The sequence below is a fragment of the Schistocerca americana genome, chromosome 3 (assembly GCF_021461395.2).
Source record: "Schistocerca americana isolate TAMUIC-IGC-003095 chromosome 3, iqSchAmer2.1, whole genome shotgun sequence".
Classification (NCBI taxonomy): domain Eukaryota; kingdom Metazoa; phylum Arthropoda; class Insecta; order Orthoptera; family Acrididae; genus Schistocerca; species Schistocerca americana.
Window position 1 is genome coordinate 626,585,703 of NC_060121.1, and position 19,157 is coordinate 626,604,859.

The 19,157-nt window shown below is 45.0% G+C and overlaps 1 protein-coding gene across 1 annotated transcript in view; it reads left to right on the forward strand.

Moving 5' to 3' along the window:
- Positions 1 to 7,595: 7,595 nt before the first annotated feature.
- LOC124606261 (dual oxidase) overlaps positions 7,596 to 19,157 on the forward strand; it is a 528,122-nt gene continuing 516,560 nt past the window's right edge. The window contains exon 1 of the mRNA XM_047138239.1: positions 7,596 to 7,710. Coding sequence (XP_046994195.1) covers positions 7,596 to 7,710 — 115 coding nt within the window. The remainder of the gene's footprint in view (positions 7,711 to 19,157) is intronic.

Here is a 19,157-nt window from a genome sequence, read left to right on the forward strand (position 1 = left end):
GAAAATAAACTAACGCTAAATCACAGTAAGACTCGACTTTTACAGTTTCTAACACATAATTCAAAAAACCCCGACGTTTTAATTTCACATAATGGGTATATGATTAGTGAAACTGAACAGTTCAAATTTCTAGGTGTTGTGATAGTAAACTGTCATGGAAAGCTGTTCAAACACTTAATGCTGCCATTTTTACTATTCGAATCGTATCTTAACTAAGTAATCGCTCGACACGGAAATTAGTCCACTATGCTTATTTTCATTCGCTTATGTCGTATGGTATAATATTTTGGGGTAACTCTTCCCATTCTAAAATGATATTTTTGGCTCAGAAACGGGCTCTTCGGGCAATAAGTGGTGTCAGTTCGCGAACCTCTTGTCGACTCCTGTTCGCTAGTCTGGGTATTTTGACATTGGCGCCTAAATATATGTATTCTTTACTGTCGTTTCTTGTTAAAAATATCAGCTTATCCCCAAGAATAAGCATCTTTCACTCAGTTAATACTCGGCAGAAATCCAACCCGCATTTGGATCGGACTTCCTCAACTCTTGTGCAGAAATGTGTGCAGTATACGCTGTATCCATTTTCAATAAGCTACCACAAGAATTCAAAAATCTTAGTAATAATCCACGTGGTTTGAAATCGAAAGTGAAGAGTTTCCTCGTGAGTCACTCTTTATATTCTGTTGAGGAGTTCCTTGAAAAAATTAAGGTGATGCTTATGTTAAATTGTTGACAGCGTTTACTTAAACTTATGGCTTGACTTTTTTAGGATTCATAAACATTGTATTTTTTTCTTTTATTACTTTTTTGTTGTAACTACGGGCACTGTCACGTACCATGACCTCGGAGATTTGTTCCTCAATTTCGTCCTACGGAACTTGACGTGTAAATAGGAAGTAGGAATGTTCTGTAATCCTGCCCTCCCTGTAGTCGATGTTTTCCTTATGTTCCTTTCCTCGCCGATTCAGCGGAGTCTCGTACACTCCTCTTGAGCACGAATGCATTCTTTGCCTGTGCTAGTCTGCTTCCTGTGTCGTCCTTAGTTCGTCTGTTATGGGTTAGTTTGCTTCCATGTAGCAGAATTCCTTAACTTCGTCTACTTCCTGACCACCGATTTTGACGTTAACTTTTTCGCTACTTCTAGATGTGAAAATTACCGAACTGTCAGTTTAATAAGTCACGGCTGCAAAATACTAACGCGAATTCTGTACAAACGAATGGAAAAACTGGTAGAAGCCGAACTCGGGGAAGATCAGTTTGGATTCCGTAGAAATATGGGAACACGTGGGGCAATACTGACACTACGACTTATCTTAGAAGCTAGATTAAGAAAAGGCAAACCTACGTTTCTAGCATTTGTAGACTTGGAGAAAGCTTTTGACAATGTTGACTGGAATAATCTCTTTCAAATTCTGAAGGTGGCAGGGGTAAAATACAGGGAGCGAAAGACTATTTACAATTTGTACAGAAACCAGATGGCAGTTATAAGAGTCGAGGGACATGAAAGGGGAGCAGTGGTTGGGAAGGGAGTGAGACAGGGTTGTAGCTTCACCCCGATGTTATTCAATCTGTATATTGAGCAAGCAGTAAAGGAAACAAAAGAAAAATTCGGAGTAGGTATTAAAATCCATGGAGAAGAAATAAAAACTTTGAGGTTCGCCGATGACATTGTAATTCTGTCAGAGACAGCAAAGGACTTGGAAGAGCAGTTGAACGGAATGGACAGTGTCTTGAAAGGAGGATATAAGATGAACATCAACAAAAGCAAAACGAGAATAATGGAATGTAGTCTAGTTAACTCGGGCGATGCTGAGGGAATTAGATTATGAAATGAGACACTTAAAGTAGTAAATGAGTTTTGCTATTTGGGGAGCAAAGTAACCGATGATGGTCGAAACAGAGAGGATATAAAATGTAGACTGGCAATGGCAGGGAAAGCGTTTCTGAAGAAGAGAAATTAAACATCGAATACAGATTTAAGTGTCAGGAAGTCGTTTTTGAAAGTATTTGTATAGAGTGTAGCCATGTATGGAAGTGAAACATGGACGATAAATAGTTTGGACAAGAAGAAAATAGAAGCCTTTGAAATGTGGTGTTACAGAAGAATGCTGAAGATTAGATGGGTAGATCACGTAACTAATGAGGAAGTATTGAATAGGATTGGTGAGAAGAGGAGTTTGTGGCACAACTTGACTAGAAGAAGGGATCGCTTGGTAGGACATGTTCTGAGGCATCAATGGATCACCAATTTAGTATTGGAGGGCCGCGCGGAGGGTAAAAATCGTAGAGGGAGACCAAGAGATGAATACATTAAGCAGATTCAGAAGGATGTAGGCTGCAGTACGTATTGGGAGATGAAGAAGCTTGCACAGGATAGAGTAGCATGGAGAGCTGCATCAAACCAGTCTCAGGACTGAAGACCACAACAACAACAGTTGTTTTTGTCTTTTTCTGGCTTACTCTCAGTCCATGTTCTGTACTCATTATTGTTCATCCCATTCAACAGATCCAGTAATTGTTCTTCACTTCCACTGAAGATAGCGATGTCATCAGTTAATCTTATCATTGATATCCTCTCACTGTGCATTTTAATCCCACTCTTCTCTGATGAGGTTTCCGACGTGATTATGGCCACGCGACAGGAATTAACAGGCTTTGAATGTGGAATGGTAGCTGAAGGTAGACGCATGGGACACTCCATTTCGGAAACCGTTATGGAATTCAATATTCCGAGATCCGTAGTGTCAACTTTAGGCGTTATTTCTCAGACAAATTGTGGCCCTTGGCCTTCACTTAACGAACGGGAGCAGCGAGTTTTTGGTAGAGCCGTAAGTTCTAAGAGTCTAATAGACAAGCAACATTGCATGAAATATCCACGGAAAACATTGTGGGACGTACGACGAACATATCAGTTGGGACAGTGCGGCAAAATTTGGCGTTAATGGGATATGACAGCAGACGACCGAAACGAGAGCCTTTGCTCAGAGCACAATATTGCCAGCAGCACCTCTCCTGGGCCCGTGATCATATCGGTTGGGCTCTAAATTAAAGTAAAATGGTGGACTCGTCACATCAGTCCCAATTTAAGTCGGTAAGAGATGATTGTAGGGTTCGAGTGCGGCGCAGACCGCACGAAGCAATGGTTCAAATAGTTCAAATGGCTCTGAGCACGATGGGACTTAACTTCTGAGGTCATCAGTCACCTAGAACTTAGAACTACTTAAACCTAACTAACCTCAGGACATCACACACATCCATATCCGAGGCAGGATTCGAACGGGCGACCGCAGCGGTCGCGCGGTTCCAAACTGTAGCGCCTAGAACCGCTCGGCCACTCCAGTCGGCTGCGCGAAGCAATGGACCCAGTTTGTCAACAAGGCATTGTGCAAGCTGATGGTGGCTCCATAATGGTGTGGACTGTGTTTACGTGGAATGGACTGAGTCCTCTGGTCAAAATGAACTGCTTAGTGAATATAAATGGTTATGTTTGGATACTTGGAGACAGTCTGCAGCCATTCATAGACCTCACATTGCCAAATAACGATGCTCCATGTCACTGGGCCACAATTGTTCGCGATTGGGTTGTTACGATTCGGTTTGCAAGCTGTATGGTTCTTGAGTGGATGCAGAAGCGAGGAACAGAAGCCGTCCATGAACAGAGAATTCAGATATTAATTTATGTACATCTAATATCAAATATTAAAATCATACAAATCTTTGTTGCAAAACTTGCAGCGTCAGTTGCTAACAGTGGATTTAAACGCAGAAATATAAGAGGCCCGCTTAAAATATTCCGAAACAGTCGTAATTTCGTGCCAATGGTGAGTTGGAGCGAAATACAGTTGGCATCCCTGCACACGCTTGTGTTCAATGTGTAACTGCAGGAAGTTTAATTGTTGTATGTCTGTTAGTTATTGTTCAGCGGTGTATTGAGTAGGACGTTGTGTCTCACAGTTTGCGAACTTCGATGTGGCAGAGTTAGAGGAGGACAGCGCCTGCATTAAATTTTGCGTGACTCTCAAGGAAACCTTTACAGAGACAGATCAAACGATGCAGGAAGAGTACAGTGGTGAGTGCTTAAGCCGTACTAACTACGTGTTACGAATGGCTCACACGATTTAAAAATGGTCGTACGGTAGTTAAAGATGACCCCCGTCCTGGACGCCCTTCGACGTCTACTGACGACGCTCATGTTAGGAACGTTAATGAAATTGTGGAAGATAAACGAAGATTGACTGTCCGAAAGATTGCAGAAGAATGTAACATTTCAGTTGGATCTTGTCATGAAATCCTGACTCAGCATCTTGGAATGCATCGTGTTGCCGCCAAGTTCGTCCCACGGCTCATGAGTCAAGATCAGGAAGACCGCCTCGCAATCTGTGAAGAACTTTTGGATCGCGCAAATGAGAACGAGAGAATCATAACTGGTGATGAGACGCGGTTCGGCGGCTGTGATGTTGATACCAAGTTTTAGTCTTTACAGTGGGTCGGGAAAGTTTCTCTAAGACCAATAAAAGCTCTTGAGGTCGGGTAAAATGTCAAAGCCATGCTGATAGTTTTCTTTGACTCTGAAGGATTAGTCCATCATGAATTCGTGCCACAGGGACAAACTGTTCATCTGTGGTACTATCGGGACTTGCTGCGACGCCTGCGAGAAAATCTGAGGCTTGAAATGTGGCCAGACAATTCATGGCCCTTGCATCACGATAACACACCCGCACATTCATTCCTTTTGGTGCTTGACTACTGCACAAAAAACGAAATGACTGTGCTGCCTCATCCTACGTGCGCTCCACGTCCTCCGGACCTGGCCCCGCTGACTTTTTTTTTATTCCCAGAGTTGAAAACCTCGTTGAAAGGACGAAGATTTTTCTGGGATAGACGAAAATTCACAGACAGCGCTTCACGTAATCCAACAAGAGGAATACTAAGACTGGCTCCGGAAGTGAAAAAGTTGTTGGGAGCGGTGTATCAATTGTGGAAGACAGTATTTTGAAGGAGACCATGCGCAATAAGTAAAATGAAAGCACAGAAAAATTTTGTGGACAAAAAAAAAATGGTTCAAATGGCTCTGAGCACTATGGGACTTAACATCTTAGGTCATCAGTCCCCTAGAACTTAGAACTACTTAAACCTAACTAACCTAAGGACATCACACAACACCCAGCCATCACGAGGCAGAGAAAATCCCTGACCCCGCCGGGAATCGAACCCGGGAACCCGGGCGTGGGAAGCGAGAACGCTACCGCACGACCACGAGATGCGGGCTGTGGACAAAATTCCGGCATTTTTTGAACAGACGTCGTATAAAGATACAAAAGATTTGTAAATCTGTCACTCTTCAATATGATGTTCATTCTGAAGATGACAGCCCTGGGCCCTATGGAAGTCTGTAAATGAAGTACACAAAAACACCCTGAAGGTCGCTTGCAAACAGAGACCGAAACGTCGGTAGTATATATATTGACGACGCGGTCACAAACGCAGAAAAACTTCAGTGAATGTGACAACTCCCGCAGAAGCCTACGTTTATATTCTGTAAATATTATGTAACAGGCAAACACACAAAATGGGCCCGCTTCATGAATGTACACCCGCCACTGGAGCTCCGGAGAGGTGATGCTTACATCTCATCGGCAGCTCCCTCGTGTCGCCGTGTTGGCTGTAGGAAACGCCGCTGCGGAACTAGCGGCGCGCGTGTTTGACCGCCTGGACTGCAGCAGATACCGCCGGTTTGAAGAACGTCCTGGACAATTCGACCCAAAGATTTGGCCATCCAGATCGGCCGACATGAATCCCTTCGAACATTCACTGGACGTAACTGAAAGATCAGTTCGTGCACAAAACCCGGCACCGGCAGCACTTTCGCAATTATGGACGGCCATAGAGGCAGCATGTCTCGGTATTTCTGAAGGGGACTTCCAACGACTTATGGAGTCCATGCCACTACGAGTTGCTGCCCTACCTCAGGCAAAATAACGTTTGACACGATATTAGAAGGTATCCCATGACCTTCGTCACCTCAGGGTAATTCGAGTCAGAATTTTGAAAGTATAACTTATTAAACTGGTAGGTTGGCTTTAGAAGACTTGTAGGCACACGATAAACAGTATTCGGCTTACGATTTAACTCTAGAGAAAAGACTAAGGAAGGCTCGGGACACATTTATTGCCTTCGTCAACTTAGAAAAAGCATTTGATTGGGTAAACTGGCGACGTCTTTTTGAGATGCTGAGAGAGAGTAGCATAATGAATCAAGACAGAAGATTAGTGCAGAGACTGCATAAAGAAGAGGTGGCTGTGACATTATGTGGAGAAGATAAAGAAGAAGCTACTATTAAGAAGGGTGTACAACACGGCTCCTCACCCCCTCCTGTCTTGTTAAATAAATATATTGAGAGAGCAATAAGTGAAGTTAGGGAGAAACTAGAAGCGACAGGAGGAATTAAAATCGAAAGTAAGAAAATAAACATGTTGAGATTTGCTCTTGACATGGCAGTGGTAAGTGAAGATGAGGATCTCTTACAAACGATTCTGACCCAGATGGAAACCACTCTCAGACCATCCTGTTAGACGAAAATTAATAAAGGCAAAACAATAATCTTAGAGGTAAGCGGACAAAACATCGTTGTCCAATGTTCACTTAACAATGAGCTATTAGAGAACTACGAATCTTTTGTTCCTCTGCTGAGTAAAATTACATCAGACCGAAGATCAAGGAAGAACACTGAAAGCTGAACCATCAGCTGCTTTTAACAAGAGAAGAAAACTTTTTGCATTAAGCTGCATAGATAAACATCGCAGGAAAGACCTAATAAAGATTTAGTTTGGAGTGTGCTGCTGTACGGAAGTCAAACATGGACGCTCGGAGAAGCACAAAATACCTTTCATGATGTGGTGCTTCCACAGAATGCTCAAGATTTCCTGGGTAGACAAGATATCAAACGAAGAGGTCCGCCATAGAGTGGACAAAGAGTACCAGGTGTCTTGAAGCTTATCGCTCAGAAAAGAGACACGTGGATCAGCCATCTCCTGAGACATGATGGTATCATTAAAAAGGACCACTAGAAGGGAGTAACACAAGAGGCAGACCGAAACTATGATAAATAAACCACGTGCAGGGTACGAGCTGCACCAACTATATCGCTCTCAAGCGGTTAGGCTGAAGACAGGAATTCATGGCGAACTGCTGCTAACCAACCTGATGGTTGAAGACCTGAGAAGAAGAAATAGTTTGGTAACTTTCACAGTTCCAGCAACAGCCATATTTGGAACAGGAATCAGTACATTCTTCTTGAGGTCTGAGAGTGTATAAGCTTGAGGCACGGGGATCACAGTGTCTTCGAATGGTGAGAAACAGTCAGTCGGGATGGATCTGCAGTGGGCAGTAGCAGGAGTGCAGCCTTGGGCGTGAGCTGGCGGTGGCTACCGCTGCGTCCTCGGAGTCTGGCGGAAGAGGCAGCGCCGTCCCGTCCCGTCCGGGAAAGTGGCGAGCTGGGAGCGTGTGGGCCGAGCACCTGGCAGGGGAGGGGGAACTTTCTCTCTGTGGGCCGCGTCGCGGCGCGGCGCGCCGGCACCGCCGCCTCAGTGTGTGCCATGGCGAGTGCGCGACGTGGGCCCGCAGACCCGCGACCACCCAAGCCTCCTCCTCCGCGGCTGCCGCTGCTGCTGCTGCTCGCCGCAGTCCTCGCTGCCCGCACCACCTCTGCACGTGAGTAGCTGCAGTGAACAAGGAAATACTCCCGCAGTCCGGCTGTCTCGCCAGGCAGAGAACGAGACGTCTGGTGTTCCTCAAGGAATGCTACTGGGGCTCATACTGTTTACACACTGCTTATGTAGGTCGGTGGATCATCCCCCACTCAATAGTGTGTCTATCTCAACAGCTGCAGAACGTTGCATCTAATGTTCCTCGGGGAAGAATGTTGGAGCCGGTATTATTTACATGCTGCATATATAATTTAGTAGATCATCCCCCACCCACCAGTGCATTAGTCTCAATAGCTAGAAAACGTAGCATCTGGTGTTCCTCAGGGAAGAATGTTGGGGCCAATACTATTTACATGCTGCGTAGATAGTAGATCATCCCTCACCCATGAGGGTGACTGACTCAACAGCTAGAGGATGTAGCGTCTGGCGTATCTCACATACCAATGCTGATACCATTGATATTTACGTTTTGCTTAAATAACGTAGCAGATCATTATCATCCTACTATCAGTGGGTCTATCCCAGTAGCTAGTGTCTGGGGCTTCTGTGGGAAGAACGCTAGAACCGTTCTATTCACATTGTGAAAAACAAATTCAACAGATAATCATCCTCCAATTATGAGCGCGTCTATCTCACTGGCAAGGCATTTTACTGTCTGGTGTTTCTCAAGAACGAATACTATGGGCGTTACTATTTACATGGTGCCTAACAAATGCAGCGGATCATCATTCCCCATTTAAAGGTAATGTCCTGTTATTTTTTAGCAGTCTCTCGCGGCCACTAGCCATCTGCAGGGTGAACCTGACCTCCACTGACAAATTTTGGACTTTAGGGATATATTCTGAGAATCCTGGTATAAGAGGCCAATGGTCTCCTGTTACTAATTACAGAATAATTGCATTTCGTTTACGTCACGTCACGGAACTTCTGTATTCCTCACACCTAAATACTCATAAAATAATCCTGGACAGCCCCTGTAAATTTGTTGGTCTAGCATGGGTTCGCCATGTGCACGAATCAGTTAAAGCAGATGTAGTTGGTTTGTATAAAATACTGAGAGAAGGAATTTCAATAAAGGTGTGAAATTCATAAATGGACACAATTCGTGTTTGTACAAATATGTAGTTGATACTGCACGTCAGTATAACTTACATGCATTAGTAGGTGAAAAGTTTTAAATTATTTCAGCAGTTTACAAGTGATAAATCAGCTGAAAAGCTCAGAAATTTTGGTGTAACCTTGTAACAGTGAAATCAGTAACAAAATTGTAATTTAAGAGCAATACTTATGAAAAAATGTTATATATATGTAGAGGATAATAGCTTGTCGAGCCCATTGTGGAACTCCACTCATTCGTCCATCAGGGATCCGTAGCAAATATAAACGTGCCCATGCAGAGGTGAGTCACGAAAATTCGTTCAGGAATTTGTGTCTAGGAAGATATGAATCAAAACTAGTGTGTAGCATGAAGACTTGCACTTGTTATTCCGTGAATCTGTATTGAAAGACAAGCAAAATGGCATACAGACAAATTCGTGATAGAAAGCATGCACCAGCCTTGAATTCAACACGAATGTAAATATATGACACAGCATACTTCAGACAATGTGTATGGTGCAGTGATTTGTGGAGAATGAATGAAGAGGGGGACGGCTCCCGCCGTGGTGACTTCGTCTGAGGTATGAGAGTCTACCTTCAGTTTTCTCATGTTTTCGGTATAGTTAGGTATGGTAGACTATAACATTTCAAAGCGCGCCACATTGGTAGAAAAATGTCATTGACTGAAGATTTGTTAAAGATCTTGAATGAATAACTTCATGCTTTCTTCTATCTAATAAGATGTATTTCAACGAGGACAAATGTATTCCATATAATTTCCATTACTAAAGTTTTATGTATCACATTTGTGGTAGTTTTCCGGATGATCCTGCGAGGATATTATTTCAACGGGGTACGACGACTGTAGACTTTTAGTTCGTATTCCACTCATGTAGTCGACTGTTCTCAGAGCAAAGCTATTACCCTACAATATCTTACGAAAAGGAGCGGTTAACACCCAATACATTAATGACATTTGAAGGGGCATGTTATTCTTTCCTCTCCAAGTCCGACAGGAAAACACACAACCAAGGAAGTTTTCACGTCAACTTTGCACAGTCACCCTCATTTCATTCTCATTGAAATCAAGAGACAGCCTTACCTCTCATTTTCATTTTTTGGAAACGATAAACGGAGTTTGTAAGTGACGTGTGAATTCGGCAAGCAACGCTGCAGAGTGGAAATCTCATTCTGGAAACAAAACTTTGTCCAAAAAAATACTTTTTGCGGTGGGATGCGCTGAGATTGTTTTCGTAATTTTCTTTCTTGCATTTTTGCGGATTACATGGGATGCGAAATGTTTCCGTACTTCATCAACAGTTCGGGATTGAAACGACGAGAAAATGAAACGAAATATTTCATTTCTCTCTAGGTAATACCTGTATTAGAAGCCATTGTGATTCAGAAAGGTTTCCTTATTATTTTTTCACCGCTATGATTACATAATGTACAAAAATTGTCTATATAGTGCAGTGTAGAGACAGATAACTCCAGCAACCATCCGTAAAGTGATCAACAGTATGTAGATTCTGGAGCATTTACGTCTGTGGGCCGCATGAGGACATTCCAAACATACTTGGTGATGAAAACTATACGGCTGTACGTTCAGATATTAAAAGTCAAATATCTACTGTATAATTAGTATTGGAAAACGCGTATTACACAGGTGGGAGATCGCTCTATGGGGTTAAATTTGATGACTTAATTTTGCATTCTCAGATTTCTCACAGTACTGCATAGCTCCAATGACAAAATAGGAATGAAACTGTGAGCGTAATATAACTTTCTTCTCACATTTATGTGTCTTAAAACCTATGTTGCATGATAGAAAAGTTGTGGTGAACACGCACACAGCGGTCCCCATCGTTCGTCGCTGCTCAAGGCTAGGGTGGAGGTGTTGCTCATCGGCGTCACGGGCGCTTTGCTGTCGCTTTCCAGTGAAAGTGAGTCAGCTGAGCGTGCGTGCCTCCGTCGCCTACTTTTGTGCCGTCCGATGCGCCACAGCCTGGCGGACAATTGTTGAGCTGTCCGCTGCCTTCCGAGAATCTGGAAGGTGTGTTCGCGTAAGCTCTCCTCTGGGCTCTCATTTGATCAGGGCTTTCAAGCAGCGTATGACTAGACCGACATGCCCCTCGACGTGATCTCAGACGAGAGGATACTTCTGCCAAAATAACCCATTATTCGATCATGCATTAACGACAACAACAATTCAAATGGTTCAAATGGCTCTAAGCACTATGGGACTTAACATCTGAGGTCATCAGTCCCCTAGAACTTAGAACTACTTAAACGTAACTAACCTAAGGACATCACACACATCCATACTCGAGGCAAGATTCGAACCTGCGACCGTAGCAGCAGCGCGGTTCCGGACCGAAGTGCCTAGAAACACTCGGCCACAGCGGCCGGCCAATAACGGTTCCTCTTCCGATACTTCGAATGTGAACCTTACAACATTCGTGAGTCAGACATTTAATTTCAGCTTTTATTTACGAGGGCGTGATGAAAAGTAATACCTCCGAATTTTTTATTCTGTTCTCAGTATTGGTTGTGTCATTAAGTGTCTTGCTGTCTCGCTGACGCAAGTTGGAGCCCTCTGTCGCGGGAGGGGTGTAACGTAACTTTGTCGGTGCGTGAGAAACAGCGTGTTGTAATCGAATTTCTAATAGCACGAAATGTGCCTCCAATTGAAATCCATAGAAGAATGCAATCTGTGTACCAGGACACTGCCAGACCACTTACGGGCGCTACGACACCTGCAATAATCCGACACCTTGTGTTCATTGTCTTCGATATCCTCCATACAGTCTCGACTTGGTCCCATCTGATATTCATCCGCTTTCAGAACTTAAAGAACGTCGTCGAGGACTACACTTTTATACTGATGAAGCGGTGCAAGCCGAGGCGAGGTTGTGGCTCCGTCAACAAAGTCAAACATTCAGTCAAACATTATACAGTGACGGTATCAACAACGGTCCTCTTAGTGATTAAAATTCTTCTGGGTATTATGCCGCGTCATTACTAAAAACGTCATTACTAAAAACTAACAGCAATAATAAACTAAAACCGACGTTTCGGCCGAATTGCAACGGCCTTCCTCAGGGCACGATGTACCCTCTTTTTCCATTTCTCAACGTCAGACGTTTTTGACTGTACGGTCAATAGTAAATTATGAAAAACAGCTACTTACCATTTTTGGACGGGATAGACATTGCAATCCAAAGAAGGAAGACTGGAACTTGGCGTCCAGTTCGCACTGCTGCTATTGGGCTGGAGTGGAAGAAGAAGTCAGTCATGATCATTCGAGACAACCATTCTGGAATTTGTCTCTGTGATTTAGAGATACTATGGAAAACGTCCAATTTAACTTAAACCGTCAAATAAAATCTATTATCTTTACCATTGCGCCATCAATTTCATATAATTGCGATAGAAAGAGTATGTGAAATCTCACTTATAAGAGGCAATCGAAAAGTTTCCATTTGTGGGCACTAGGGCAGCGAATATGCAACCCAGCGCGATTCTGATGTGCGTATTCAGGGTGTAATGGGCATAAGTGCAGATATTTCTATTGGTGACTGAGGATGGTCTACTGGGCAACATTACATCAGTATTTGCGCCATTTGCAAACTAATAATTATAGCTATTACAAGTCAGGTGTTTTCAGACTGGATAGTACATCAAAGTGCATTTGACAAGAGCAAGCCATTAAGGTTTATTTTTTCCCCTGGGCAGCAGGTCAGGTGTTGAAGTGCAGACACATGGCCGCTTGCTATTGTCTGAATGTTTGAAATACATCGCACAGCACATTATACAATACTAGGGGCGATCAAATAGTTCCCTTTTGAAGGCAACACTAAGCCCTTGCCTACACCTCGGTGCTTATACGGTGTGTAACGAGTATACTTTTTTTATAAGTGGTGCCTTAACATGTACACACATCAGTGCATTCGTTGTTTTTTTTTCTGTGTCGAGCAGTCTTCCGGCAAACAAGTCATCAACTTTACGTCCTGATGTTTTCTGCGTGGCCGTACTTTGGCTGCGAAGTGAACGATACCTGCCAGTAGAGACTAACCGTCTTTTGATCGCCAGGCCACTTGTATTGTATAATGTGCTGTACAATGTATTTCAAACATCCTTTGCCGGCCGAAGTGGCCGTGCGGTTAAAGGCGCTGCAGTCTGGAACCGCAAGACCGCTACGGTCGCAGGTTCGAATCCTGCCTCGGGCATGGATGTTTGTGATGTCCTTAGGTTAGTTAGGTTTAACTAGTTCTAAGTCCTAGGGGACTAATGACCTCAGCAGTTGAGTCCCATAGTGCTCAGAGCCATTTTCAAACATCCTTTACTTGCACTATCTTGGGAAATCGCAACCAAAATAACAGGAAATCTGACGAATACGGATACACACAGGGTATTTCGTCTGTGACGTCTCTATTCACAGCAGAATACGTGTATGTTTAATTATGGGCCCTTGTTAATCAATAGTTACAGGGGTATTCGATCATCACAGAAGTCCGTTCCACGAACGGAAAGTGAGCTAGAAATTTGGCAAGACCACGATAGTGAGTAACAGTTCGTTAGTGAAACGTTTCACAGTTCATTTGCACGAAATATCGAAGTCATAGATGAACGCTAGCTTTTGACACACCATGTTTTTATTCGGGGGTAAATTTATCTATAGATCAGTAATAACAAATAAAAACTGTTAAAAGTTGAGCAGGAACAAGTGCAAAGTACGCTTGCTGTTGTCTGTGGAACATACAGTGATCCCAAGACACCTGGCGTTTCGTCCAGGACTGAGCTGGGTATCCTCAGAGGCGCTCCTCTGCTCAGTTCAAAATGGCTCGAATGGCTCTGAGAACTATAGGACTTAACTTCTGAGGTCATCAGTCCCCTACAACTTAGAACTACTTAAACCTGACTAACCTAAGGACATCACACACACCCATGCCCGAGGCAGGATTCGAACCTGCGACCGTAGCGGTCACGCAGTTCCAGACTGTAGCGCCTAGAACCGCTCGGTCACCACGGCCGGCCCTCCGCTGAGTCTTGCCGACAAGATTCAGAGGGGGAGCGCCTCTGACAATGTCCAGCGAAATTCCTGGATGAAACGTCTTGGGCCACGACCTCACATCCCGAAAGGTTTACCACCAGCTATTAATTTTTAGAACATTCCTTAATGGTATTTATTCAGCTGAAAATATAAAAAAAGCCGTAATCATCTTGCTGAGGTTCAAAACTGCTGTAGCCGTTTCTTCTGAGTTAGCGACTTACATTTATTCTAAAAAAAAAAACAAATTTAACGTTAGAATTTTTTTGTAGTTCACTACCGGTTTCGGCCTTTGCATTAGGCCGTTTTCAATTGCTTCTGGAACTTGCATAAATACAGAAAGTTATTTGCTCAATGGCGTGAGTGCCAAGAGCGTCAGCGTAGCTTGGACGCATTGTGGACTCCTTACAAAAGCCTGTTTACATACATATGGATACAGCTACGAACTTGCGGTTTAACTTTAAGGAAATTTAATAATAACAGGGTTGCAGATCTTCGGAATAATGGTGTTTCTAAGAGTACATTGGTCACTGAGTATCCTTTGCTCTCGATGTTTCAGGTGGGTTTAGATTTCTAATTGTTCATATATGCCCCTAAAGTACCCTTTCTTCATTGTATGAAGGATCACGAGGTTTTCTTCAGCACTGTGCATCATGTGATTTTCTTGTATGGGGTGAACTGCGAAGGCGGGTTTACTTCCTATCTTTGTATTTTTTTAATTCTGTGTGCTCCTAATATAGCGTTTTAAAACTCTTTTCTGTGTGTCCGGTGTAGCCAGCCTTATAAGCAGAACAGGAAATTTTGTATACGTCACGATTCTGATATAAGTCCTGCGTTATATTTAGATCGCATATTAAAAGATGTAACAGTGAGGGTGACCACAAGAAGGAAACGATAGAAATTGTTTTTTATGCAGCATCTCCATTTTGGTGAACTGATTCCTCTTAGACATCGTGAAATTGTAAATTTCATCAACACTCATGCTGTGATAATCGTTATTTCGCGCTAGATTTCTCACTTTTTACTACTTGCTGTGTGTGTGAATGAAGTATTCCTTCTTCATTGCATGAAGGATCACGAGGTTGCTTTTAACACTGTGCACCACGTGATTAAGTGAGCCACGTTTCTTTTCCGCTGTGTTGGCACGTAGTAGCAATTTAAAGTGTATTTTTTTGGAGAATGACTAGGATGACACGCTGCAGCAGGAATAATTTATTAATATAAAAGGTTTAGGCGCTTTTAATACGCCTTTGTTTCTTTAACAGTGTACGAGGGCATGCTGAACGGTAAGGCCTCTGAATTTTTTATGTGAAAACTTGAAAAGCTTTTTAAATGGAACAGACGTTCTTAATATTATATACATTTATTCATCACACCTAATACTTATTCCTGAACATAACCTGGTGACGTAATTATTTCTGCCAACGAGAGGTCAGTTTGTTGATACCGTCATCGTAGAATGCTTTTCATTGATGGAACCACAGCTTCACCTCTGCTCGCACCGCTTCATGAGTATCGCAGTGAAGTCCTCAAAGGCTCTCTTAACGTTTTGGAAACAGTTGAAAATCGGACGGCGCCAAGCTGGTACTGTATGGAAGATGATCGATAACAAGGAACCCAAGACACCGGATTGTTGCAAATATCGCAGGGCTCGTGTGTGGTTTGGCACTGTTATGCTGAACGAGAGGGTGCTCCGTGTCTGGACGAAATGCTGGAAATCGGAACTCGAGTACAGTACGCTGTTTCTCACGCAGCTACATATTTACGTTACTCTCCGTGAAGTTGCGCGCTACAATTCGGAGCCCTCTAGCGGCAGAGGGCTGTGAATACGTAGATATGAAGATGTACACTACTGGCCATTAAAAGTGCTACACCAAGAAGAAATGCAGATGATAAACGGGTGTCCATTGGACAAATATACTAGAACTGACATATGATTACATTTTCACGCAATTTGCGTGCATAGATCCTGAGAAATCAGTACCCAGAACAAAAAAATGGTTCAAATGGCTCTGAGCACTATGGGACTCAACTGCTGAGGTCATTAGTCCCCTAGAACTTAGAACTAGTTAAACCTAACTAACCTAAGGACATCACAAACATCCATGCCCGAGGCAGGATTCGAACCTGCGACGTAGCTGTCTTGCGGTTCCAGACTGCAGCGCCTTTAACCGCACGGCCACTTCGGCCGGCGTACCCAGAACAACCAGCTCTGGCCGTAATAACGGCCTTGATAACCCTGGGCACTGAGTCAAACAGAGCTTGGATGGCATGTACAGGTACAGCTGCCCATGCAGCTTCAATACGATGCCACAGTTCGTCAAGAGTAGTGACTGGCGTATTGTGACGAACCAGTTGCTCGGCCACCATTGACCAGACGTTGTCAATTGGTGAGAGATGAGAATGTGCTGGCCAGGGCAGCATTCGAACATTTTCTGTATCCAGAGAGGCCCGTACAGGACCTGCAACATGCGGTCGTGCATTATCCTGCTGAAATGTAGGGCTTCGCATGGATCGAATGATGGATAGAGTCACAGGTCGCACGTAAAACATCTGAAATGTAACGTCCACTGTTCCAAGTGCCGTCAATGCGAACAAGAGGTGACCGAGACATGTAACCAGTGGCACCCCACACTATCACGCCGGGTGATACGCCAGTATGGCGATGACGAATACACGCTTCCAATGTGCGTTCGCCGCGATGTCGCCAAACACGGATGCGACCATCATGATGCTGTAAACAGAACCTGGATTCATCCGATAAAATGGCGTTTTGCCATTCGTGCACCCAGGTTCGTCGTTGAGTACACCATCGCAGGCGCTCCTGTCTCTGATGCAGCGTCAAGGGTAACCGCAGCCACGGTCTCCGAGCTGATAGTCCATGCGACTGCAAACGTCGTCGAACTGTTCGTGCAGATGGTTGTTGTCTTGCAAACGCCCCCATCTGTTGACTCACGGATCGAGACGTGGCTGCACGATCCGTTACAGCCATGCGGATAAGATGCCTGTCATGTCGACTGCTAATGATACGAGGCCGTTGGGACCCAGCGCTGCTTTCCGTATTACCCTCCTGAACCCACCGATTCCATATTCTGATACCAGTCGTTGGATCTCGACCAACGCGAGCAGCAATGTCGCGATACGATAAACCGCAATCGCGATAGGCTACAATCCGACCTTTATCAAAGGCGGAAACGTGATGGTACGCATTTCTCCTCCTTACACGAGGCATCACAACAACGTTTCACCAGGCAACGCTGGCAACTGCTGTTTGTGTATGAGAAATCGGTTGGAAACTTTCCTCATCTCAGCACGTTGTAGGTGCCACCACCGGCGCCAACCTTGTGTGAATGCTCTGAAAAGCTAATCATTTGCATATCACAGCATCTTCTTTCTGTCGGTTAAATTTCGCATCTGTAGCACGTCATATTCGTGGTGTAGCAATTTTAATGGCCAATGGTGTAGAATATTATTGATCTTTATTTTGTATAAAAAGCTTTAAGAGTTTTAACATAATAAATTCTGAGGCATTATTTTTGAGCAGGCCCTCATAAGAGCTGTATACACTTGCAGAGAGCAGCTTTAAAACCTATCTACACTCCTGGAAATGGAAAAAAGAACACATTGACACCGGTGTGTTAGACCCACCATACTTGCTCCGGACACTGCGAGAGGGCTGTACAAGCAATGATCACACGCAGGGCACAGCGGACACACCAGGAACCGCGGTGTTGGCCGTCGAATGGCGCTAGCTGCGCAGCATTTGTGCACCGCCGCCGTCAGTGTCTGCCAGTTTGCCGTGGCATACGGAGCTCCATCGCAGTCTTTAACACTGGTAGCATGCCGCGACAGCGTGGACGTGAACCGTATGTGCAGTTGACGGACTTTGAGCGAGGGCGTATAGTGGGCATGCGGGAGGCCGGGTGGACGTACCGCCGAATTGCTCAACACGTGGGGCGTGATGTCTCCACAGTACATCGATGTTGTCGCCAGTGGTCGGCGGAAGGTTCACGTGCCCGTCGACCTGGGACCGGACCGCAGCGACGCAAGGATGCACGCCAAGACCGTAGGATCCTACGCAGTGCCGTAGGGGACCGCACCGCCACTTCCCAGCAAATTAGGGACACTGTTGCTCCTGGGGTATCGGCGAGGACCATTCGCAACCGTCTCCATGAAGCTGGGCTACGGTCCCGCACACCGTTAGGCCGTCTTCCGCTCACGCCCCAACATCGTGCAGCCCGCCTCCAGTGGTGTCGCGACAGGCGTGAATGGAGGGACGAATGGAGACGTGTCGTCTTCAGCGATGAGAGTCGCTTTTGCCTTGGTGCCAATGATGGTCGTATGCGTGTTTGGCGCCGTGCAGGTGAGCGCCACAATCAGGACTGCATACGACCGAGGCACACAGGGCCAACACCTGGCATCATGGTGTGGGGAGCGATCTCTTACACTGGCCGTACACCACTGGTGATCGTCGAGGGGACACTGAATAGTGCACGGTACATCCAAACCGTCATCGAACCCATCGTTCTACCATTCCTAGACCGGCAAGGGAACTTGCTGTTCCAACAGGACAATGCACGTCCGCATGTATCCCGTGCCACCCAACGTGCCCTAGAAGGTGTAAGTCAACTACCCTGGCCAGCAAGATCTCCGGATCTGTCCCCCGTTGAGCATGTTTGGGACTGGATGAAGCGTCGTCTCACGCGGTCTGCACGTCCAGCACGAACGCTGGTCCAACTGAGGCGCCAGGTGGAAATGGCATGGCAAGCCGTTCCACAGGACTACATCCAGCATCTCTACGATCGTCTCCATGGGAGAATAGCAGCCTGCATTGCTGCGAAAGGTGGATATACACTGTACTAGTGCCGACATTGTGCATGCTCTGTTGCCTGTGTCTATGTGCCTGTGGTTCTGTCAGTGTGATCATGTGATGTACCTGACCCCAGGAATGTGTCAATAAAGTTTCCCCTTCCTGGGACAATGAATTCACGGTGTTCTTATTTCAATTTCCAGGAGTGTATATGATTATTTTCGGCGCTTATTTCTGGTATATCTTACACATGTTCGAAAAATATCGTCCCCGCCTTGGGTCAAAGTCAGCTGTAAAGAAAAATGAAGCGGGCCTTCGTTTTCCTGCTTCTGTGGCAGTCAATCAACATTACGAGAAGAACTGCACACGAGGCCTTCGCCGACGCCGCTGCGGCGTGTTGTGCAGGCGACGTGAGGAGGCGAGCAAACGCAGGCGTCCTCGGATTTGCGCGAGTGAAGACGAGTTGGGCACGCAGCGCGCTGTCCCGTAGAAA